The 20,942-nt window shown below is 32.7% G+C and overlaps 3 protein-coding genes across 5 annotated transcripts; 1 reads left to right on the top strand and 2 right to left on the bottom strand.

Moving 5' to 3' along the window:
* The first annotated feature begins 3,009 nt into the window (after nucleotides 1–3,009).
* Nucleotides 3,010–5,338, top strand: LOC105113868 (F-box/RNI-like superfamily protein). Its single transcript, XM_011010219.1, has 4 exons — nucleotides 3,010–3,364; nucleotides 3,943–4,078; nucleotides 4,273–4,371; nucleotides 4,872–5,338. Exons 1-4 carry the CDS (start codon nucleotides 3,126–3,128, stop codon nucleotides 5,082–5,084), a joined length of 687 nt encoding a protein of 228 aa, XP_011008521.1. The 5' UTR covers nucleotides 3,010–3,125; the 3' UTR covers nucleotides 5,085–5,338.
* A 185-nt stretch (nucleotides 5,339–5,523) lies between these two features.
* On the bottom strand, nucleotides 5,524–9,193 carry LOC105113866 (PI-PLC X domain-containing protein At5g67130-like). 2 transcript variants are annotated; one of them, XR_840035.1, is made up of 9 exons: nucleotides 8,946–9,193; nucleotides 8,718–8,840; nucleotides 8,471–8,608; nucleotides 8,128–8,226; nucleotides 7,738–8,041; nucleotides 7,426–7,649; nucleotides 7,259–7,345; nucleotides 6,168–6,680; nucleotides 5,524–5,781 (listed from the first exon to the last, which is right to left on the bottom strand). XR_840035.1 is itself a non-coding variant. In XM_011010216.1 (8 exons), the coding sequence occupies exons 1-8, from the start codon at nucleotides 9,051–9,053 to the stop codon at nucleotides 6,471–6,473; spliced, it is 1,293 nt and encodes a 430-aa protein (XP_011008518.1). In that variant the 5' UTR covers nucleotides 9,054–9,193; the 3' UTR covers nucleotides 6,074–6,470. The 2 variants fall into 2 exon arrangements, 1 of the variants encoding a protein (XP_011008518.1); XM_011010216.1 differs by lacking the exon at nucleotides 5,524–5,781 and having other exon boundaries at nucleotides 6,074–6,680.
* A 2,721-nt stretch (nucleotides 9,194–11,914) lies between these two features.
* On the bottom strand, nucleotides 11,915–20,084 carry LOC105113867 (histone-lysine N-methyltransferase CLF-like). Of its 2 annotated transcripts, none has more exons than XM_011010217.1 (17): nucleotides 19,864–20,084; nucleotides 19,231–19,335; nucleotides 18,789–19,114; nucleotides 18,431–18,592; nucleotides 17,781–17,865; nucleotides 17,392–17,541; nucleotides 17,242–17,289; nucleotides 17,095–17,163; nucleotides 16,260–16,990; nucleotides 15,324–15,477; nucleotides 14,986–15,209; nucleotides 14,574–14,705; nucleotides 13,737–13,827; nucleotides 12,978–13,025; nucleotides 12,694–12,822; nucleotides 12,525–12,602; nucleotides 11,915–12,394 (listed from the first exon to the last, which is right to left on the bottom strand). In XM_011010217.1, exons 1-17 carry the CDS (start codon nucleotides 19,933–19,935, stop codon nucleotides 12,203–12,205), a joined length of 2,796 nt encoding a protein of 931 aa, XP_011008519.1. In that variant the 5' UTR covers nucleotides 19,936–20,084; the 3' UTR covers nucleotides 11,915–12,202. The 2 variants fall into 2 exon arrangements, with proteins under 2 accessions (XP_011008519.1, XP_011008520.1); XM_011010218.1 differs by having other exon boundaries at nucleotides 19,231–19,326.
* Nucleotides 20,085–20,942: the final 858 nt, after the last annotated feature.

The following is a 20,942-nucleotide window of genomic DNA, read 5'->3' as shown; positions in this document are numbered from 1 at the left end:
TGAATTTGCATAAATCCTATTAAAATTATATTATATTTTTAACATAATCAAACATAATATTTAATATTTAATATTTAATATAGTTACTTCAAACTTAGAAGCAACACAAATAAACCGTCACTTAATTTCTAATGGTGGAGATATGTGACTGGATTTATCAACCACATCTGTCGTTGATGCTGTAACTCGAACCGTTCATGTTGCCTAGAGAATTGGAAACAAGATAGGATGTCTAAATGTAGACAGTATACCATTGATGTTTCATTATGAGCTTAAATGTCTCTCAGTTGCCATATAATCCTTCCCACGACATGTCTCCTATTTGGATGGTAAAGTTATACTTTGTTCTCCATATATCTAAGAATATTTCGCTTTTTATTTTATTTTATTATATTTTAAGATTTTTCTAAATAATTTGTTAAGAAAAATCTAATGAGATCCCTATGGAAAGAAAATTGAAGTCCCATTAATAATTAGAAAATACGCCAAAGGGTAAAGGCATATGAAGAAAAGAACATAATTAATTCTTAATAAGAAAAAAAAATAAAAATAAAAAAATAGCTGTGACATGATGATGGTCAAGAGACCTGAATAGTAGCATGGACATCAGCCTTGAATAACGTATTTAACAACGTGATCACGCAAAGGAAGTCTGAAAGACATGAAAGCAATTAAGAAAATTCAAAGGCAATTACAGGTTTTATTCTTAGCTTCTTCAAAAAGTAAAGGCACTCCAAAACTTGAACTTCTGCATAAATGATTAAAAAATAAATAAAGGTAATTTTTATGGTTTCTTGGAATTATTACTCAATTTTTGTAATTTTTTTAAGGCATTATAATCACAGCGCCTCCAAGTTATAAACCATTGAGTATTTTTATTTATTTGTAATATTATTATCACAAAATTAGTAAATATAAACTGAACCACCCATCAAAAAATTCTGATGGTATATTGAGACGATCTTTACTAGTTAAAAACATTAATAACAAAATTATCTTGTTATATATTAAGAAAGTGATAAACAATATTATAATGGGATTTAAAAAAATAAATCATACAGTAACGTAATATTTTTATTGATATAATAACTGATAAAGTTACTAATAGAATAATTATTTTGATAATATCATTAGTGATATTTAATTTATAACCTGATGATGGATTATCCTCTTTTTCTTTCTTATTTTTCTTTTTACTTGTACAATTTTATACAACAAATAATCACTCACCCCTCTTTTCTCAACACAATTCAACCTCAGATAATAAATTTAACTATCACAATATTTAATTTATCAACATTCATGTTCTGATTCAAATTTTATTGAGAATTTTTTATTTTAAATAAGAAAATTTATCTTTTTTTATTTGAACTCAACTTTAAAATATTTGTTTTTTATAATTTTTGTAGTATATGTATTTTATTTGAGAGTTTACTTGTTTTATAGTTTTTTCTCATACAAATTTATTGTATGAATTTATTATTTGTACATGTTAGGGTTTATTTTAAATGTTGTAAAATTATATTTGTTTGTTAATTTATTTTATTTTAATTATTTTTCTACTTTTTTATATATTTTTAAATATATATATATATAATATTATTACAAGGTTACTAATGGAACAACCCTATCAATATATTTTAGCGAGTTAAAAAATACTTATTGCAAATGATATTATTATTGATGGGGGTTATTAAAAGAACTAGACAATCAGTATTTTATAAAGAATTAAAAAAAATACTAGAAATGATATTGTTATTGTCAACACTGATAAAATTATAGAAAGTATTATGTTAATAATATATTATATTTATTAATAAATATATCTATAGGTAAAAAAAATTTAGTACATTTTATTCATCTATAAATTTATTAATATATTTATTATTGATAAACTCACTAATAGTTATAAATTAGCAAGACAAGAGTGTTTTAATTGACTGTTTCTATATGTGAGTTTGCCAATAATATAAATATTGATAAAAAAATTATAAATAAAAGTATTAAATATAATAATGTATGTATTTTAAGATATCTTCTTCGGTTCTTCCAACAACAAATTCAAATTGAACATGATTAATTCTGAATAAGAATAAATAAAAGAGTGGTTTTGACATTATGTTGAGAGACCTGAATAATAGCGTGGACATCAGCCTTGACTAACGTATTTAACAGCCTGATCACGCAAAGGAAGTCTGAAAGAAATAAAAGCAATTAAAAAAACTCAGGGACTATGAATTGGGATTTTGAATTTTGACCATTCAAACAATTACAGGTTTTATTCTTAGCTTCTTGAAAAAAGTAATAATAATCAAGGTAATTTAATAAAAATAAAAATTCCAAGTAAATGATTTAAGAAAATAATAATAATCAAGGTAATTTTTATGGTTACTTGGAATTATCACTCAATTTTTATAGTTTTTTGAAGGCATTATATTTACAGTGCCTCCAAGTTATGAACTATTGAATATTTTTTATTTATTTGTAATAGTTTATCTTATTACTCAGTAATTTAATTAATTATTCCATAATTATTATGGTTATTAATACTATTGTGCAATTATAACTTCAAACATGCATCGTTATTTTCAAAAGGAAAATATAAATAGTCAAGTATATTCATTTAAACGTAAGAAATATTTTTTTTATCTTTTCATAATTTAGTTAGTTGATTTATAATTATAATAATTAAGTGTAGTTTCAATAAAAGAAAAATGTTTCTTATTACTTTAAAGAAAAAAAATACTATTTAAGTTGTAAAGAGTTTATTTTTAAGTGATGGTGAACTAAAAAAATATTTATAATTATTATATTATATACACTATTTTATCATTTTATAAATTTTAAAGTATTTAATTTCTTTTGATTGCATGTGGATTGAAATATATATATATGTGTGTGTGTGTGTGTGTGTATAAAGAAAAAAAAATTGACAGGTGAAATGATGTTAACAAGATTACCACATCCTCTCTTTATCCGTGCCTTTGTAATTATTATTTCATAAATTATCTAGGACCCTTTCTTCCAGTTTCTACGTGCATCAAGAAGCCCCAGCTCTCTCTCTATCTCTCTCTCTCTCTTCTGCTCTGTTTCCTTGTCGAAAGAAACAAAGAAAGAGAATCTATATGGAGAGAGAAGAGGCAGAGATTGATCGTTTACCAATAGACTTAGTGGCTTACATATTTGGTTTCATCATTTCCTTCACTGATTTAGCCCAGGCAAGTAGTGTCTGCAGGAAATGGAAAGAAGGGGTGAAGCAATCTTTAGCTCAAAGAAACAGTATGAGCTTTGCTGGTTGGAAGATGGATGATGATTCCACTACCCGTCTTGTACGCCTTGCTTACAATCTCAAAGAACTTGACATGTACGTCTCTGTTCCTCTTTCTCTCTGTCCGTACCTTGCTATTTCAAATAATGATCGAGACACTATTTATTTTTATTAATGAACTCAGTGGTGGTTTTTGTTTGACGGGTCTTTCTTTGATTGTTTATTAAATTCAGTAGAAGAAACCAATGTTTGTAAGAGATCATGAAAGTTGGTTTCTTTTTTCGTTTATGATTTTGGGTTTTATGAGATTAGGCGAGGATGTCTGAGACTGATTTTCAGTTTTTCCATGTGTGATCATTTGCTTTGGTAGTTGCGTGACATGATTCCTATAAATTTGAGCATTTCTTGAAAGACTCAAGCATAAGCAGTTAGGTCTCTAGCTTCGATGTCTTTTGAGATCGTAGATATTGTGAATGGCTGGAGAAATGCGTAGTGACCAATAATGCATAGAACAGCTTGAGCCTTTATAGCAGTGGGATTTTAATCCTTCCAATCCTATTATGCATTCAAGGGCTATTTTAATGTTGATGATTAATTGTGTTGAATATATGTGATGGTTGAATTCGTTATCTGGAGCTTGAATATATTTTCTCATTTTCCTATTCTATTTTCAGTTCTAGGAGCCGTTGGGATTGCCATATAACTGACAATGGACTGTATCGAATTTCTCTGGCAAATTGTATTGGCAACTTGACATCCATATCTCTATGGGGCATGGCCAGGATCACTGACAGAGGTGTTGTTCAACTGGTATGTGATAATAGCTTCTTCAAAACGATAAATATAACTTTGATGAGCATCCATAAAGTATCCGTGTAGCTTGCCGCTGAGCATTAATGTGTTATGCTTTGATGTCTGTGCTAGTACTCTACAAGCAATCATGCTAAATAATTCAACCTAGAAGCGTGTTGCAATATTTCATAGTTTGCTTCGTTTTTCAACAGATTTCAAGGGCTATTTCATTGCAACACCTGAACATTGGTGGTACATTTGTCACAGATGAGTCTTTATTTGCTATTGCAGATAGCTGTCCACGTTTAAAGGTGAGTTTCCTGCTGACATTACCCCGATGTCCGTTTTGGATACCCGTGACCGCTCACATTTGTCCACGTTTTAGATGCTTCCATGTTATTTTTCTAGTGGTATTGGGCTATTAGCAAAGAAAATTTAAAATTTTAGGTAAATTTTTTTTATTGTTATTGAAATAGCATAATTTTTGTTTGTCGCACTTTAAAAGAAAGTTCATTCTTTCTTTATAAAACGTGACATTAAAGAGAGGTTTTAAAATCATGATATAAAAGTTGTAACAATTTAGATTGTGATACGTTAAAAATATGTTATTTATATAATTTTTTATTCAAACTGTGTTATTCTATAAATATTTTTAATTTCTGTGTGAATTTTTTATTAAAAAAATCATGGTATTGATGGTCAAGAATTTGAACTGCTTTAAGGCGATGAAATCTAGCTGAACTGATACTAATTATGGTTTACAGAAAGTAATCTTATTGGAAATGACTTTAAATCTCTTCTTTCTTTCTAGAGCATTGTCCTATGGAGCTGCCGCCATGTAACAGAAAGTGGGCTTCTTAATCTAGTAAATAAATGCCGAAAACTCGAATCAATCAATGTATGGGGAACCAGAGTTCCCGTAAACTGCTTCATTGATTTGCTGACTATCAGCCCTTCCCTTCAAATTAAACCAGCTGGAGTGCTTTTAAACGTTGGAGGTGCTGCAATATTGCCTGTCGCATGAGCTGCTCAACTTTGTGTATGCATTTCTCTATTGCTTTCTGTACAGATTCTTATTTCTGCTCGATGTTGCGATCATTATCACAAGCTAATAAATTCAATAAACAACAAGCGATAGCTATCAAATTCTTGCTCTGTATCATTGTAGTTAATTATTCATCTGTAAATTATGACATTTGGCTTTGTAATAGTATATATCAAGATTGGTGCTGTGTACAGATGAATCTTCTTGTTTTTCAATCTATCCAGGTTATGCTTTCTGTTTGCAAAAGTAACATGGCAGAACTTACAAAATAGCTAGTCCTGCTGATGCTTTCATATTTTGATTCCTTAACTGTAGCTGTGCTTATGCCTTATTCTATCGTTTGCCCATAATTCTCAAGTTGAGAAACAAGCCAAACATGTTTTTGGATTCCAAATGCTAGAACTCTCTTAAAACATGCGGGAAAACATGACCTCTTTCATTCTAGAAGAAAAAATCTCGAAAGATTCCTTATCAGACAGTCTAATTGTTCAACGATATTCAGATGATGATATGCAGAGGATAATAATGGCCCTTGTGCAACTGGGAAAGCAAACCAAAGGGCAATGTTGGGTGCAGTAGTACAAGTATTGGATGAAACCAAGTAACGTGCTGGAAAATATTCAACATGTGTTTCATTCTTACTCCAACAGCTAAATACTATGGCCAAAAAGACAACCTGAAAAAACATTAAGACAAAACCCGTCAAAGCTAGAAGTATAAACAGGAACTCTTATTACAATAGTACTTCATATTCGAAAAAAAGAAATGTTCAAGGGTTAGACTATCTTCTAATTCTCTCTTTTGGACCCTAATTTTGCGGAACATATATGGGCAATAACCTGTTTAATTGTGCATAGAAAGAAGTCCTCATATTGGCAAGCTTCAAATTGCAACATCTGAAGATATTTATTCACTTATTTGCAATTTGTATTACAAGGTTTATGGAAATCTAAATCATGATAAAGATAAGATCAGGAGCATGGATGTTTATTGTTTGCTAAAAGTAAAATAATGGCAATTCTTGAAAAACCCTGCAATCTTAGAGTGAAGCACACTGCATACCTGAACCATTTCATAACATATTCTGGGTCGCTGTTGACCATTATCTACCTCAGCCTCCTGCGTAACTACTTACTTTTGGCCTCAATTTAAGAATCTCAAAAGTTCTTTGTTTACAATCACACTTCATATCTCTAGAAAGTATTCCTTTACCTTCCCCTCAATAAGGCTGGGACATGGCATACCAGTCCTTATTGGAGAATTCAAACAGAAACTATAAAATTCTACCAAAGGAGTAACTTGCTAACCATCTAAGCAAAGGAGCGGATCCCTAACCTCCATCCCAGAAATCATTCACTGTATTCATCATATGATAAAAATATTGCTAATAAAAAAGAACAGGTAGAAAACCAAGCTATTTGGAGATTGGATTGTTGATGCAGATTTCGAGAATTGAACGGATCCTGAAAAGCTTCCCGCAGTATTTGTCAGCGGACTTGTATTTCCCACAGTATTTGTTACAGGACTTACATTAGGTACGGCAACATTCTTGCAAGATCCAAAAGGTGCTCCAGACTGCAAAAGATCATACTCAAACAATTTTTTTCACATTCTAATACCACCACAAGTAAAAAGCCCTTCACAAATGGAATCTAGGGACTCAAAGTGAGCAAACTATTTCGTCCAAGCCATAACCAAAACAAGGCTCCATTGCTTCTTCTTTTTTTATGAAAGTAGGAGCAGTATTAAATGAAGAAGAAAAGATAAGTTCTAAAACTCAGGTAAATGAAAGCCATATTAAGTCTTTTAGCCTGTTACTGCAGTGATAGGTGGGTATGTTTTAAACATTTATTAAGATCTCCTACTGGCTATCCTATCAGTGCACAATAATAAATCTCACATTTAAGGGGATAAAAGCAAGACTTCATGATTTCAGCAGGGATGAATTTTGACGGTGGCCCTGGTCCCAAGCTTTGAAAATTTTCCAAAATAAACCAAGAGCTTGTGGGGAAAAAAATTGAAGCTGTGCATCCCCCCACCCCCGGTGGAACAGGTTAGAAAATTAGGACAATTTTGATTCTCTGTTTCCAAAAACAGCTAAACCACAGCGTGGAAATGAAGCAGTTAATAGTACACAAGTAACATGAACAGACCTGGCAAGCAGTCACAGTATTACAACCGCACAATGTCTGGCCATTCATTCTATCCAGAGCATCAAAAACACCACCCCCATCACTCCTCTGCAACATTTTCATTCCAGTTAGAATGCTTATAAAGGATATGTTTAGTTAACTATTTACCTGTGCATGTTAGAACTAACCATATAAAAGTTGACTGCCAGAAAGTTTGGCATCACATTTCTAGCTGCTTTATAGCAGGTACCAACCATCTGAGCAAGTGGAGTAGAATGCTCTTTGCAAGCTTCAGTCTCAACTGGATATGTTGGGAAGTAATTCATTAAGAAAAGTGATGCTCTTTTGGAATTCAGTGGCTTTGACTCTTTTCTGTTAGGGCAAGAGCCTGGTTTTACCCCAGGATCTCCAGCTGAAATTCAATTCACTAAGCTGTGGTTAGTGGACCATGCACCTCCAAACATACAAAACCAATAGATATTTGCAGATATGATGTTTACCCTCATTTTCCAACATATATTTCCACTGATAAGCAATTCCTTCCTCTGCTTCCTTTGAAGCAACAGAAGTGAATACCACAAGCCGGTGATTCTCTTGCACCATCTCTGCCACAGTGGGCCAATCTTCCCCCTTTTTCGGCATCTTAGACACAGGGAACCAATACTTATCCAAACCAGCATTAGTGAACAGATTTATCAAGCCTTTTGGAGTATGAACATAGTCCTCAATGATAATTGTCACAATTTCAGTTGGATTCTCGCTCAAGAATGATTCCACTTCCCTCAAAGTGTTTATTGCAGGTTGCTGCAAGGAATTTAAGATGCGCACATTATAAACCAATCTACAATAAACACATTCCAAATTTATAAACTGGAAAGATCTATTATTACAAACGCTGTGAAGTTGAAACATTGCCCTCGAAACGAATGGCAGAGCCAGATGTCGCCCTCAAAATCATACAGATCCAACATCAGCCCCCTCACACCATTCTAACAAACAACCATGAAATTAAAACAGATGAGTAAATTACTCAACAATGTTTGCATTAAAAAAAGAAAGAAAAACAACTAACTTAAAATTGTGATCAAACATAGCACCAGGAAATAACCGAAAGACTGAAAAGCTTAAAACTTCCATTTTAATTTTCTGAGACTTCCAGATTCTCAGGAACCAAACAAGTCACTAAAAAAGTTGAAAAAAAAAAAGACAAAAAGAAGAACAAGGACCACATACCCTCAACTGATTGGTCACAGTGTCTTCTTGATTATAAAAAGTAAGCCTCTGAACACCAGGCAAAGGCGGTGCATCCACAATACTAAAAGAATTATGAGTAACTAACCATGTATACTTGTTAAAAGGCAACCCATTTATCTGCAAAAACACAAAAGAAAACAAACAAACAAACAATCTTTACAGTGTTTTAGATCAAAACAACCAGAACCCATCACCAAAACCACGAAATTAAACCCAAAAAACATACAATAGAATTAGGTATGATAGCTTGGCCTCTGATGCAAATGGGTTGAGTCTTGCCTAAAGCAGGGCAATTTCCACAATAAAGGCCCACCCCACAATTTGTGGTTGCTGTACAGGATTGTAGCACCTATGGGATTGACTCAAAATTCAGTTAAGTCTCCAAAAAATAAGGAAAGTGAAGTTGTACGGATCATGAATAACAATAACATCAGGAAAATAGAGATGTAAGAACCTGTGCATGAGCTGTCGAGAATGAGTAGAGAAGCAGAGAGAGGTAGAGGTATCCGATTGCAAGAGGGGCCCTGCATAGGCTATGGTGGTCCGTCAAATACGGGGACATTGCCAGTGTACGCTAATGCAGAGCTCGAGAACTGAGTAAAGAATAGATGCAGAGAGAGAGAAGCTGAGAGAGGTTGATAAAGATAGAGAAGTCTTTTTTTTTTTTTTGTTAACTGTGTGATGAAGGTGACAAGGCGGGCTCAAATGACACTCTCACACTTCCATTTCTTTTCTCTAACCCTTCTTTATTACATTTTTTTTCTTTTTTAAGAATATAGTTGTTCAGATTATTTAGCGTAACTAATTAATTTCTTCATCACATAAAATTACTCTTGAAACTTTAAAAAATAATTACTTCAAATTAATTTTAAGTTATGTCAAATACATATCTTCAAGAAAAAAATTTGAACTTGCATAGGTTATTTTTTTCAATTAAAATAAACAATATATCATCTATTTAAATTATTAATTTTTATTAGATAAAATATGTTAAATAAATATTATTTTCTCACCCATGATAAAATTTAATCATTATAAATCAAGATTAGGATAATTTGAACCCTAAAAATAAAATAATTACATAAACTCACTTCTAACTCTAAAAATATAGGTTTTAAAACATTTTAGAAGAGAAAGATTGACACACCGAAAGCTAAATCTTTCTTTTCTTTACTTTTTTTATTTGTATAGATATATATTATATGTAAAGTGTATAGAAGAATATGAGAGATATCATTATATTTATAGAAAAAATATTACAACACTATTAATGATAAAATATCACTTTACCCTATGAAAAATATCACATGTATTATTTTAATGTAGTTATTAGAATTTTATACAATCAAGTTCTTAATCTTTCTAAGTCTATAATAGTAATTCTCTATGAAAATTATAATTTAATTTTTAATTTTTAAATAAAACTTTTATTTTTTACATATAAAATTGAAAGGAAACAAATTATGATATTAACATATATTTAATATATTAATGAGGGCTTTGTTTTAATAATTAGATCTCGTACAAGGGTAGAATCATATTTATGCACTTTAAAACCCTGGTTGTAAGGGAAGAATGGTAATGTTTCCCCTATATTATCCTTGATAATAGTAATTAGAGATGAGTAAAAATTTCAAAAACTAATAAAACAATAAAAAAAAACTAAAAAAAAACCAAACAAAAAATATAAACAGAATTAATCAATTAAAAAAAATTTAAAAACCAAATAACTTCAACTACCGCTTAAAAAAAAAAAAAAAAACTCATTTTCTTCTCACCTCTTCCCTAAACCAAAATAACCTCTCATCTCTCCCAAGTCCGAACCCCAAATCAAACCCAAAAGTAGCATCTCCAAAACCTTTCATCTCTCCCAAGTCCGAACCCCAAATCAAACCCAAAAGTAGCATCCCTAAGGTTTTTATCATCTTTCTTTCATCTCCTATATTACACTCTCTTCTCTCTCTTAACCCAAATTAAAACAAACATTCAGATCTTCACAAGTTTAACCACCTTTTAGAATTTCCTAGAAAGATATTTGTTGGTGATCATATTTTCGGCGAGCCTCTCTCCCACTTCTAGATGTTACAACAAACGTTTACAATCACTTCCATGACAATTACCAAATCAGAAATTGAACCAGCTGCAACAGATATTAATGTGCTCTTGAGCACCAGCTCAGCTATCTCTCATCACTGATCCATGCTCGCTCGATCATCCTTTAACTGTATTCAAATTACCTAGTGTGGAGAAACATTTGTTATGATGGGCATGGCCCTCACTAGTTACTTTAAATCCTGCCTTTTAATTTGTTGATCAATACACTGAGATAAAGAATAAGTAATTTTTTTAAAGTGAAAATCAAACTGAAAATAAGTAATTATATTCTTTTTGCAACAGCGAATTTTTTTTATTAGGTTTTGACTAACATAAATTCAATCAAACCAAATTGAAATTAGTTGATTTGAATCGATTGTGACTTTAATTTTTTTTAAAAAAATCTTAGTTTAGCAATTTTTTTGAAGTGAAAATCATACCAAATATAAGTAATTATATTCTTTTTGCAACAGCCTCGTGCTACGCTGATTTGCCAGTAGCGTTAAACATATTTGGAATTTTTCAAAATATTTTTTAAAATGTATTAAAATAATATATATTTTTTATTTTTAAAAAATTATTTTTAATACCAACATATTAAAATAATATCAAATATAAAATTCATATTAATTTTAAAAAATAAAAATATTTAAATTTTTTTAAAATATTTTTAAAATATAAAATTAAATACATCCCTAAAATAATGGCTTGTACGAGCAACACAGGCCAAGCACGCTAAGCTAGCGTCGCTTCCAGTGAAAGTGCAGCCACCCTAAATTGAGTTTTTCTAATATGTTATATTTAGAAAAATTCTAGCCAGTGGATCTGATCGGAACAATAAGTATAATTAAAAAAAAAGAGGTTTGAAAAATATTTTTGTTCAAAGACTATTTTTTAATCTACACCATAATTAAACGAATGTTTTTTTAATAAAAATATATATTTTGCTTGAACAAAATTAGCACCACATAATTAACTAACAAAAACAGCTTCTAATAAATAAATAGAAAGCCTAAAAATCAAACCAAATTAAAAGATACTTTTTACTAGTATAATTAAAGGACAAAATCACTTTCATTAAACTCTCATCTCCACTCTTTTCTTCATTAAAGGATTGAAACATAATAAAAATAAAATTTTAAAACCAAAATATAAACTTCTAAAATTATAGTGAACAAAAGGGTAAAGATTTGTAAAATTGAAGGATCATATTGGTGGATGACACTAATTAATAAAAAGAGACATGGCCTTGCGAAATGCAACCCGCAAACTTGGGCTCACGATGTCCCATCCACACCAAGCTCCCATGGAAAAGCTGGTCGCTACTTCTCATTCTAACTCGGAACAAGATCGATAAATCTTCTTAACTAGTAGTTCTTTAACAAGATAGTTCGATGTTAGATGTCATTAGTTATCCTTTTTCTGCTGTAACAAATAATGCAGTCCACTTTGGAATAAATGTTAATTGAGGATAAAAATTTAGTTAGGTTATGGTGGAGATGACAATGGCCTCTCCAATAACAAAATGATTGACCATGAACCTATTCCCTACAGTCAGTGAGAATGATAAAGAATTGACAAAAGTTTTGAATTGAGTATGTGTACGCTGGTGCCATATCAAGCAAGTTTCTTTGCACGGCCACTTGAATGACTACCATCTTCCTTTTTTGATCCAGATGCTTCAGGCTTCCTAGCCCAGGCAGGAGCCCTGTCTGGCTCATAGCGATAATCATAGAAAAGTTCCTCCCCGGCATTAATTCGTTCTTTGGCGAATATGCCCACTCGGTGATCCCCTGCAACCATTATGACCTACAATGCAATGGTTGGAAGTGAGGAAAAAGTGGAAAAACCTTGATAGTGTTCCAGCTATGTCTTTAGCCACACTATTAATCTTACATTTATCAGGTAGGCTGTGAGCAAAAGTAGTCAAAGTGGATACCTTAGCATAGCAATTAGGGTCTGGAGAATGGTTGGCAAACTTTAGTTTGTCACCCTTCCGGTATGCATCAAGAACAAACTGCAAGAAACAAATCTTCGTGTCAGAGAAACAACAAAAGATGATGGTTGAATCCTCATTTAAGATCATAAAGCAGCATAACGATTCGTACCTGATCATTGAGATTGAAGAGAAATGATGAATTTTCACGGTCATATATCTTCCCACGCTTATCTGCTTCCCTATGTGAAATCAGCTCACCAGTGTACTCACCCAGGTACTCATGCTTGCCAACACTATTCTGCAGGAGGCACATATTATTCATAAGAGAAAACAAACAAATAAATCTCTAGGTTTTATCCCAAATGACTTGTGATTAATCTCAAAAACCACATGGGATGAAAAGGATTTAAGAGGACAGTTATCCCTTATTATGCAGTCCATCTGGAATATTACCTTCAAGAAAGCACCCCAGCCTGATACATCAGATCTTCCAAGTAAAACCTATTCATAGAACAAGAAAGATAGAAAATGTAAGGAGCTCGACAAATGCCCCCCATCAAATGTCCGTTGTTTGAAAGCATTGATTTACACATTGGTTGATGTGGGAATCTAAAAAAACCAGAACTTCTGATGACATGGAGCAATCCATTAAGTTAATGGCTGGTTTTAAGAGGATAATATTCCTTAGTTTTGCCTTCTCGCATGCTTCATTTTCATTAATTTCAAAGATAGTTATGCCTCTACTTCCTAAGTTCACAAACTATCAACATATGCTATTTTTATTTTGATAAACTCTATACTCTTCCTAGAACATTCACTGAGTTTTACAGCCAACACATAACGAGCAGTGTGTAGAGTATGCCATAAATCTGTCTGAAAGAGACCTCATATTCAGTCCACTAAATTTTATTATCATCTTACACCTCAGTCAAGCCATAAAGAAAAACTACATCAATTTCACAAATCTAAGACAGAAGCTGAAATGCAAGCCAGAAGAGTAATTTCTGCATTATGGGCATTCATGAATACAGTAAGCAGATTTCTATAATGAACAAATAGAATTATAGTACTGTTTACAAGAGAACTTCACAAATCAACGCACTATCAGATTACTTCAAATGCCAGACAACTAAGAGATGCAAATTCAAATGTGTGCACCTATCTCTAAATATCAAACAATGAAAGATGATAAAAGGATAAAAGTGTCACTACCCTCTGTTGTTGTTTAAGAAGAAGCTTCATATTTCTGCATTCATAATTATCGCCCCTTTGGCTGGGAATACCGAGAGTACCATCACCGCAACTGCAAAAGAAAATTTAAACAGCTCAAATGATAGAAAGTAGTGCAAGAAAAGTGAGGAAAAGAATAGATATATTTCTGGCAATTAATAAACAAACATTATTTTATGAACCCTGTGAAGGATGACTTTTCATAAGTATACCAAATGATATTAATCTGACAAAAATAATAATAGCATTTTCCCAAGCATAAAGAGGGAAAGAGAGGATATGGTGCCAGCTTGGAGGCACTGAAGTTGGTAAATTCTGGCATGGGGGCAGTGGTGGGTGATAGAATGTATGGACTTCGAACTAAAATTTGGACCTTTACCGCTTGGAAGTCCAAAGTCTTTGATTAAGGAAAATCACAGTTCAGGGCCTGTGGGATACAGCTTCTCGAACAAACAAAAGGTTGACTTTTAGAAGACACAAATACCACCTCTAAATTCTTTGAAACTCGATATATTTTCAACCGAATCAACTCCATAAAAAAGTCAAAAGTTTGGCAACCTGAAGCAGCTTTATGGAAATCTCAATCCTTTGCAATCTGATCTTGAATACATGTGGAAACAAATGCATTACTTACAAACATGCACTTCATTAATTCCCAAGCACAATTATCAAGAAAAATTTCACAATCTTGTACAATTATGATATTGTACAGTACACAGACAAAACTAGGTGAAATAATTAGCCTAGAAATATACAGTTGATGAAAGCATTAACTAGAACAAAAAAAAAAAAAAAAAGGGAGCCAGGGTACCAACTCACCTGATCCAACAATTCCTACAAACATCTGGATCACATTCCCTGTCTGCAGCAAAGCATGGACATTGACGACTTCTACATTGACTTTTAGCACAATGACAGCCTCTAAATCGGCTCTTGCAACTCTTAGGACATCTAGAGGAGTAAGTAAAGGTTAGCTAAGAGTATTCATCGAAGCATCAACATGCATACACATGCACACATGAACAGACACATGCCCGAACATCTAAATCTAAGGCCCCATATTTGTTTAAGCTGGTGAGGAATGAAGCTCTACAAGAGAAAACTCTAAATTTGAATGAAGCCCTAACCAAATTTTATTGAATTCTCATTTCTGAAAAAAAATGGGGGATAAACAAAGGATATACACACACCATAAATCTTGATGTCCATGAGGTGTTAAAGGAAGGCTCACCTGCAATACTTCTCACAACACGTGCCATTTAGCAAACAAGTGCACTGCTTTCCACAAGCAGTTTGACAACTACATGGATTATACTGGCGACAAGGTTGATCTTTTCTTTCAGTTATCCGCTTCCTAAAAGAATGGTAAGCAGTAGATTTCCAAGAGTACTTCAAGCGACGAACTTTACTTCTTCTCCTTAAAAATCTTGATCTCCTTCTTGCTTCATTCTTAACCTGATATGCAGTTCAATACCCCGACAAAAAATGGGAAAATGGGGGGACGGGTGGGTTAAGACTTACTCACATGTTAATGAAAGCAGAGTCATATACAAGAAGCAAAATTCTAACCATTGTTCCATTGAAATCAAACTTGGAATACCCTTCACCAAGAGTTCCAGCATCACCTGCTTCACATGCTAGCCTATTCTCAGAGCGAGTCATGTATTGAAAAACCTCCCAGCATGTTTTTAAACCATTTAAAAGGTTCCTAGCAATTAAGCAACTGTCATGGAAAACAAAAAACAAACTTTAGACAAAATTGACGAAACAACAACAGTTCTACTCAGAGCAATATGAAAAAGGTATCAGTAAGATCATTAGAGTGTACTTCTAGGAAGGTCAGTGATAAAGGCTGTTCAACACAAGGGAACATATATTTCATTCAAACAGTTACATTAGTATTTGTAAAAAAATCAAGGCAAGCAAAATGTAAAATGCAAAATGAGCACATGTATTATGTAGGCACACATCATAAGAAGTACATGCGATAGTTTAGAAAAGAATCTCCAAATCTAACTGCAATCACTTTCAGGATAATTCAACCCACCGGCTAGTACAATTCGTGAGTGAGTACAAGGGAATAGCCCAGTAGTGGTTATTGTTTATCTGTCTCCATTTTATGAAGCATTAATTCTGAACTACTGTTAACTTAAGGAATCTGATCAATCCCTCAAGTCTTAAATAAAAGAAAGCATTATAATGCATTCCTAATTTAACAAAGTTTTCAGTTTCAGTCTTCATGGATTTAATTCCTTTGTGATATCCCTGTACTACCTTCATTTATTAAAACAAATTAGAAGAAAACAAAACATTAACACCGTGAAAATGTAAAACCTATTTACCATAGGTGAAGTAAGTTAAGTACTTTCTAACCTAAATGGTCACAGCAAACATTACACATAGTCAAAACCATCACTCTTCTAAAATATCCAAAAAATATATATATATTCAACAAGTAGACTGTAACAAAATTAACAAGAATAAACATGAGATGCACCCCCTTACCTGTTCCCGCCAAAAATCTCAACACCTTTCTCAAATAGGCCTTTTTCAATAGCTTTCCAAGATCTATCATCACTTAATTCTTTTTTACATTTATGTTCATCTATGAACTCTTCTTTCCTCAAGGTGTCATCACTGCTAGTCACAGGTGGATTAGCAACCATCTCACTTGATAGACCATCATGAAATTCACCTTGCACTAAGTTGTGGCTGCCCTGATTCATCAATTCTTTCCTCCTAGATTTTGCAATGGTGGGAGATTTTGCATTCTTATGAGAAGAACTTGCATCTTCCTTTCCTTTGTGTGAGGTGGATCTACGTTTCAAATCAATTGACAAAAGGCCTCCACTAGCAACAGAATCAGAATCAGAAGCCACCATTTTCTTCTGCCTTTTTCGCATGCAACTTAGAACACGTTCAGCCACTCGCTTGCTGTTCCTCTTACAAGTCCCACCTTTCCCAACAAGCATAGACTTGGAAGGTGATATCTGACTAGTGGGAGAGGTGTCCTGATGAGGTCCAATCTCTGAGTCACTGCTCTCTGAAATGTTTTTTGCATTTGATGAAGCACTTTCACTTTGGCAGGACTTCATGTTCCTTCTGGCAGATGAAGTGGAAGATTTCTTCCTTAATGATATAGGTACCCTAGCACCATCTGATTGACAGATAGAATTTTCTTCAATAACCCCATGCTGAGGAGAAATCCCTGAGGCAATTCTTTCTGACTTCAAAACCTGATATGAGTGAATTTGACGGTGCTTAAATACTGTTTTGCCAAATCCTTGTGCAGGGATGTCCAATATAAACAAGTCATATTAATAAATGACCAAACATATACCAATTTGTAGCAGTGTGACCCACATGTTATGTTGTCTTCTGGATAGCTCCATGGAGATTGTTTCTCAGCCTAGAAATATGGCATGTCAACAAAACATGTAAGATTCCAGCTAGATACTAACTTAACAGCTTGATGTCGTACACTTACAAGGAAGATTAGATCCTGTGAACATCCATGTAATCTACAATCAAATACCTACCAACAGTAAACGAGGAAGTTATATAGTAACAGGGCTTATATAGTAACAGGGGCAAAACAAGAACACAACATTGGAAAGAGTCCAAGAATGATACTTACAAGGCATCTGCGACAAAATAGGTTGTCGAACGAATCCAAAGCAGCTTCAAGATCTTTAACAAGGAAAGAATTCAGTGTTTGTGCTTCAATATCTTTATTCTTAGAATCCTCCACAGCCTTCTCTTCCTTCTTAAGAACCTCAAATCTTGCCTGTATAAGATGTTTGATGGTGTTTCATATCTGTGTAAAGCAAGCAAAAAGCAAATGGGAAACGGCTGGACCAAGCTTACACCATGACCAGTTTTCATTAGATATTATAATAATGGGGAAGACTGCTAGAATAAAAACTATATGGATCCTTCAATCGAAGAAGCAAAGACATATAAAATAGTCTCACAATGACATGTACTCCTAATTACTCAAAAGAGCCCTCTCACACAAATGCATACCTTCACTTCACTAGGGCTTCTAGAAAAACAATGAGCTAGTGATTCCACCACTGGATCGGATGAACCAGCTTCTTTGATTGTCATCCTGGCAAAACACAATTCTTAACCCCCAGAAAAAACACCTTTACTCCGGATCCAGTACAAAAGCATATAAAACATAACAAAAAAAGCATGAGGGCATAATTTACATTGAATTAGGAGACAATCAAATGTTTTAATATGCAAGGCTTCTGTGACAAGCAGTTCACATAGTTATTCCTGTTCCTTTTTAGTATTTATTGCTAAATTGCATTGAACGTATATGAGTTACATTGCAGAACAACAGAAACAACTAGTCGAAAGTCAGTGGTTCAATCAACATACAGCTCATCAATATTCTTGACATGGCTATGAGCATTTATTTTACAGCATTTGGCACCATTAATGCTCCAGATAAAGGTCACAAGCTGTTCTATTCAATGTAAAGGTATATTTTCTTTCTTTAGGATGGAGAAGTTTGCAGGAAGCTCTCACTCCGAACAAATTTTTTTTCTTGCATTCAAAAGATTTGAACATAAGACCTTCAGCACCAATCAACCTCACTATTGCATAAAGTTTTATGGGAAAAAATAGAATTAATACATCACAATAGATAACATTATTATACCAACCGCAGAATATAATCTTCAGATTCTACAAAATATCTCTTCCCCTCTTCTTCATCAATTATTTCCTCTTCACTGTCACTGCAGATTAGTGCTTCACCCCCATTTTGGTCATAATAAATTCTCCTTCGACCAACCACTGATTGATCCTCTGTCATTCTTTGATTTCTACACCAAGACCATCATAAATTACTAAACCAAAATCAACACAGCAAATTAGAAATGGGTAAAATGAAGATGATAACTGTAAGATCAAGAACATATTTCAAAACAGAAAGAAAGAGATATTCAAAACTCAAAATCCACAAATGACCAACTAGCATTCCAGTAAACGAACACTAAATACGGAATAATCTAAACATACCTGTCCAAGAAAACCCATGATGTATAAGGTGGTAATCTATTCACTTCAGGTAGCTTAATAGGCCGTACTGCATTCTTCACTGGAATACTGGAACCCAAAAGAACTGCAGTGGAAGCATGACCATCTTCTTCAGAGCCATGGCTATCCTTATCTACATTAGTCGAGTCAATACCACCATGCATACTGAGTGCATCGTTTTGCCTCTTTGTAAATAAATCTATACTATTGTCAGTACCACTAATCCAATTGTTCTTCCTTTCCTTTGACAACTTATTGAGGTGGTTTGTAATGCCAACCAACTTTTGTCTGTTCTCTTCCATCCTTTTCTGAAAGCAAAATTTAAAAAAAAAAAAAAGGATAAATGAACTGAGTAGCGAATACAGGACCCAAAAGAAATAATTTCAAAGTAAAAGAAAATTAGTCTGATATCAAAAGAATGTACCATAACATAAACACATCGGTCAGCTGCAACTTCCTTCTTTAAGGATTCGATAACTAATAAAACCTCTTTGCTTGCAAGAGTGGTCTCCTGATTAGATTTTATCATCTATTAAAAAAATTAAAAAAAAAAAGCCATCAGTGTCCATTCTAATTACAACCATAAATGGCATCATAAAGTAACTAAAATGGGGAAAATCACTAAAAGCAACCAAGAAAAAATTGGAGGTCCAATCACAACCATGAATTATAAATTACCTCAAAATAACCCATGAAAATCTAACAAAAAATGTAAAAATCACTACAGAAACCAAAATATTACTTTAAAAAAAATAAAAGGTGGACCGGACTGGAGCTCCAAGGCTAGTGCAGCGACATACATTGCAAGGATTTTACAATAGTTTTGAGTCAAATTTAAGTTTTGAACCACAAATTGTTGAAAAATTACTTACAATCAAAATTATCAATATAAATGCACTAGAAAATTAAGGCTACCACGCAAAATGCATTTATAAATAAGACTCATTCGCTCTGCTGTATTAGGAACTCAACAAACAAAAGAAAAAATTATAAATAGATAATTGAACGAATCATCGCGACCGAAAAAAATGTTCATCAATCGGGAGAAAGAGAGTACCGGAGAGTCCTTAGGAGGCTCCGATCTGGTGATGGAAGCAGACGGCGGTGGCGATGGCTGCGACGACGCCATTGTTGGATCCGAATCAACAATGAGGATCCGGATCAGAATCCGATTCACAAAAATAATGCCGTCGTTTAAGGGGGCAAAAAAAAAGAAAAAGAAAAAAAGCTGGAGAGGATTTGCCGGGTCGGCTTGAAACCCTAAAATAAAAATTTGGGGGAGGGTGGATTTTAATTTTGATTTACTTTTTCGGGGTTTTTTTGTAATTATACCAATTTATTAATTTCAATGGCTGTTGGGTTTATTTAATTTTTTTTTTAAAAAAAGAAGGAAATGGGAGTAAAATTTCATGGGGGGAAGGAAACGTGGCAACTTTTTTTGAATTATATACTGTTCGAAAACTTTGCGGTGTTTAAACTTTCAATGTTTTTGAAAGTAATGGGCATTCATTGCTTTCCTTAACAATGAAGAGATTGTTTAGCTATATTAGAGTAATTATTTTTTTTAAATATTTTTTATTTTAAAATATATTAAAACATTTTTTTATTTTTAATATCAACATATTAAAACATTCAAAATTATAAAAAAAATTAATTTAAAATAAAAAATTAAGTTTTTTTAAAATATAATATCACAGCAAAAATAAACACAATCTAAAAAAACTAAAATAACTTATTTTTACTGTACATTAATTATTGTTCACATGCATTTATTTGCATTATAAATTAGAGTGATAGAATAATAATTTTGTTTTTATTGACAAAGCATAAATGACCTTGGACAAAGAGTATATTAGCCTTTTTCTTTTCATGTGCACAATTAAAATATTTAATTGACATTGCATTAAAATTGGCTTTACAATAGGTTTTTTTGTCTTTTCCTCTTATATATATATTTTTTAATTATTATATCTAATTTGGGGCACCTTAGTATTTCGTCATATTTATATAATCAACGAACTTTATTGTTGTTAAACCAATAATGATTATTTTATCATGTCATTAAATCTCATCATATTTATATAATCAACGAATGATTATTTTATCATGTCATTAAATCTCAGAAAAAGAGTAACT

This window comes from Populus euphratica, unplaced genomic scaffold (assembly GCF_000495115.2).
Source record: "Populus euphratica unplaced genomic scaffold, PopEup_1.0 scaffold459.1, whole genome shotgun sequence".
Taxonomy (NCBI): Eukaryota; Viridiplantae; Streptophyta; class Magnoliopsida; order Malpighiales; family Salicaceae; genus Populus; species Populus euphratica.
The sequence above is the reverse complement of the archived record's forward strand: the minus strand, read 5'-3'. Positions and strand labels throughout refer to the sequence as shown.

Coding starts and splice junctions, on each gene's coding strand:
- LOC105113866 (XM_011010216.1), bottom strand. CDS start 9,053: ATGTCCCCGTATTTGACGGACCACCATAGCCTATGCAGGGCCCCTCTT. Junction 8,841..8,945: donor TCTCGACAGCTCATGCACAG/GTTCTTACATCT, acceptor TCAATCCCATAG/GTGCTACAATCCTGTACAGC. Junction 7,346..7,425: donor TGGCAGTCAACTTTTATATG/GTTAGTTCTAAC, acceptor AAAATGTTGCAG/AGGAGTGATGGGGGTGGTGT.
- LOC105113867 (XM_011010217.1), bottom strand. CDS start 19,935: ATGGCGTCGTCGCAGCCATCGCCACCGCCGTCTGCTTCCATCACCAGA. Junction 17,542..17,780: donor GAAGCCCTAGTGAAGTGAAG/GTATGCATTTGT, acceptor CATCTTATACAG/GCAAGATTTGAGGTTCTTAA. Junction 15,478..16,259: donor GAGATTTTTGGCGGGAACAG/GTAAGGGGGTGC, acceptor TTTCCATGACAG/TTGCTTAATTGCTAGGAACC.
- LOC105113868 (XM_011010219.1), top strand. CDS start 3,126: ATGGAGAGAGAAGAGGCAGAGATTGATCGTTTACCAATAGACTTAGTG. Junction 3,365..3,942: donor AATCTCAAAGAACTTGACAT/GTACGTCTCTGT, acceptor TTCTATTTTCAG/TTCTAGGAGCCGTTGGGATT. Junction 4,079..4,272: donor ACAGAGGTGTTGTTCAACTG/GTATGTGATAAT, acceptor GTTTTTCAACAG/ATTTCAAGGGCTATTTCATT.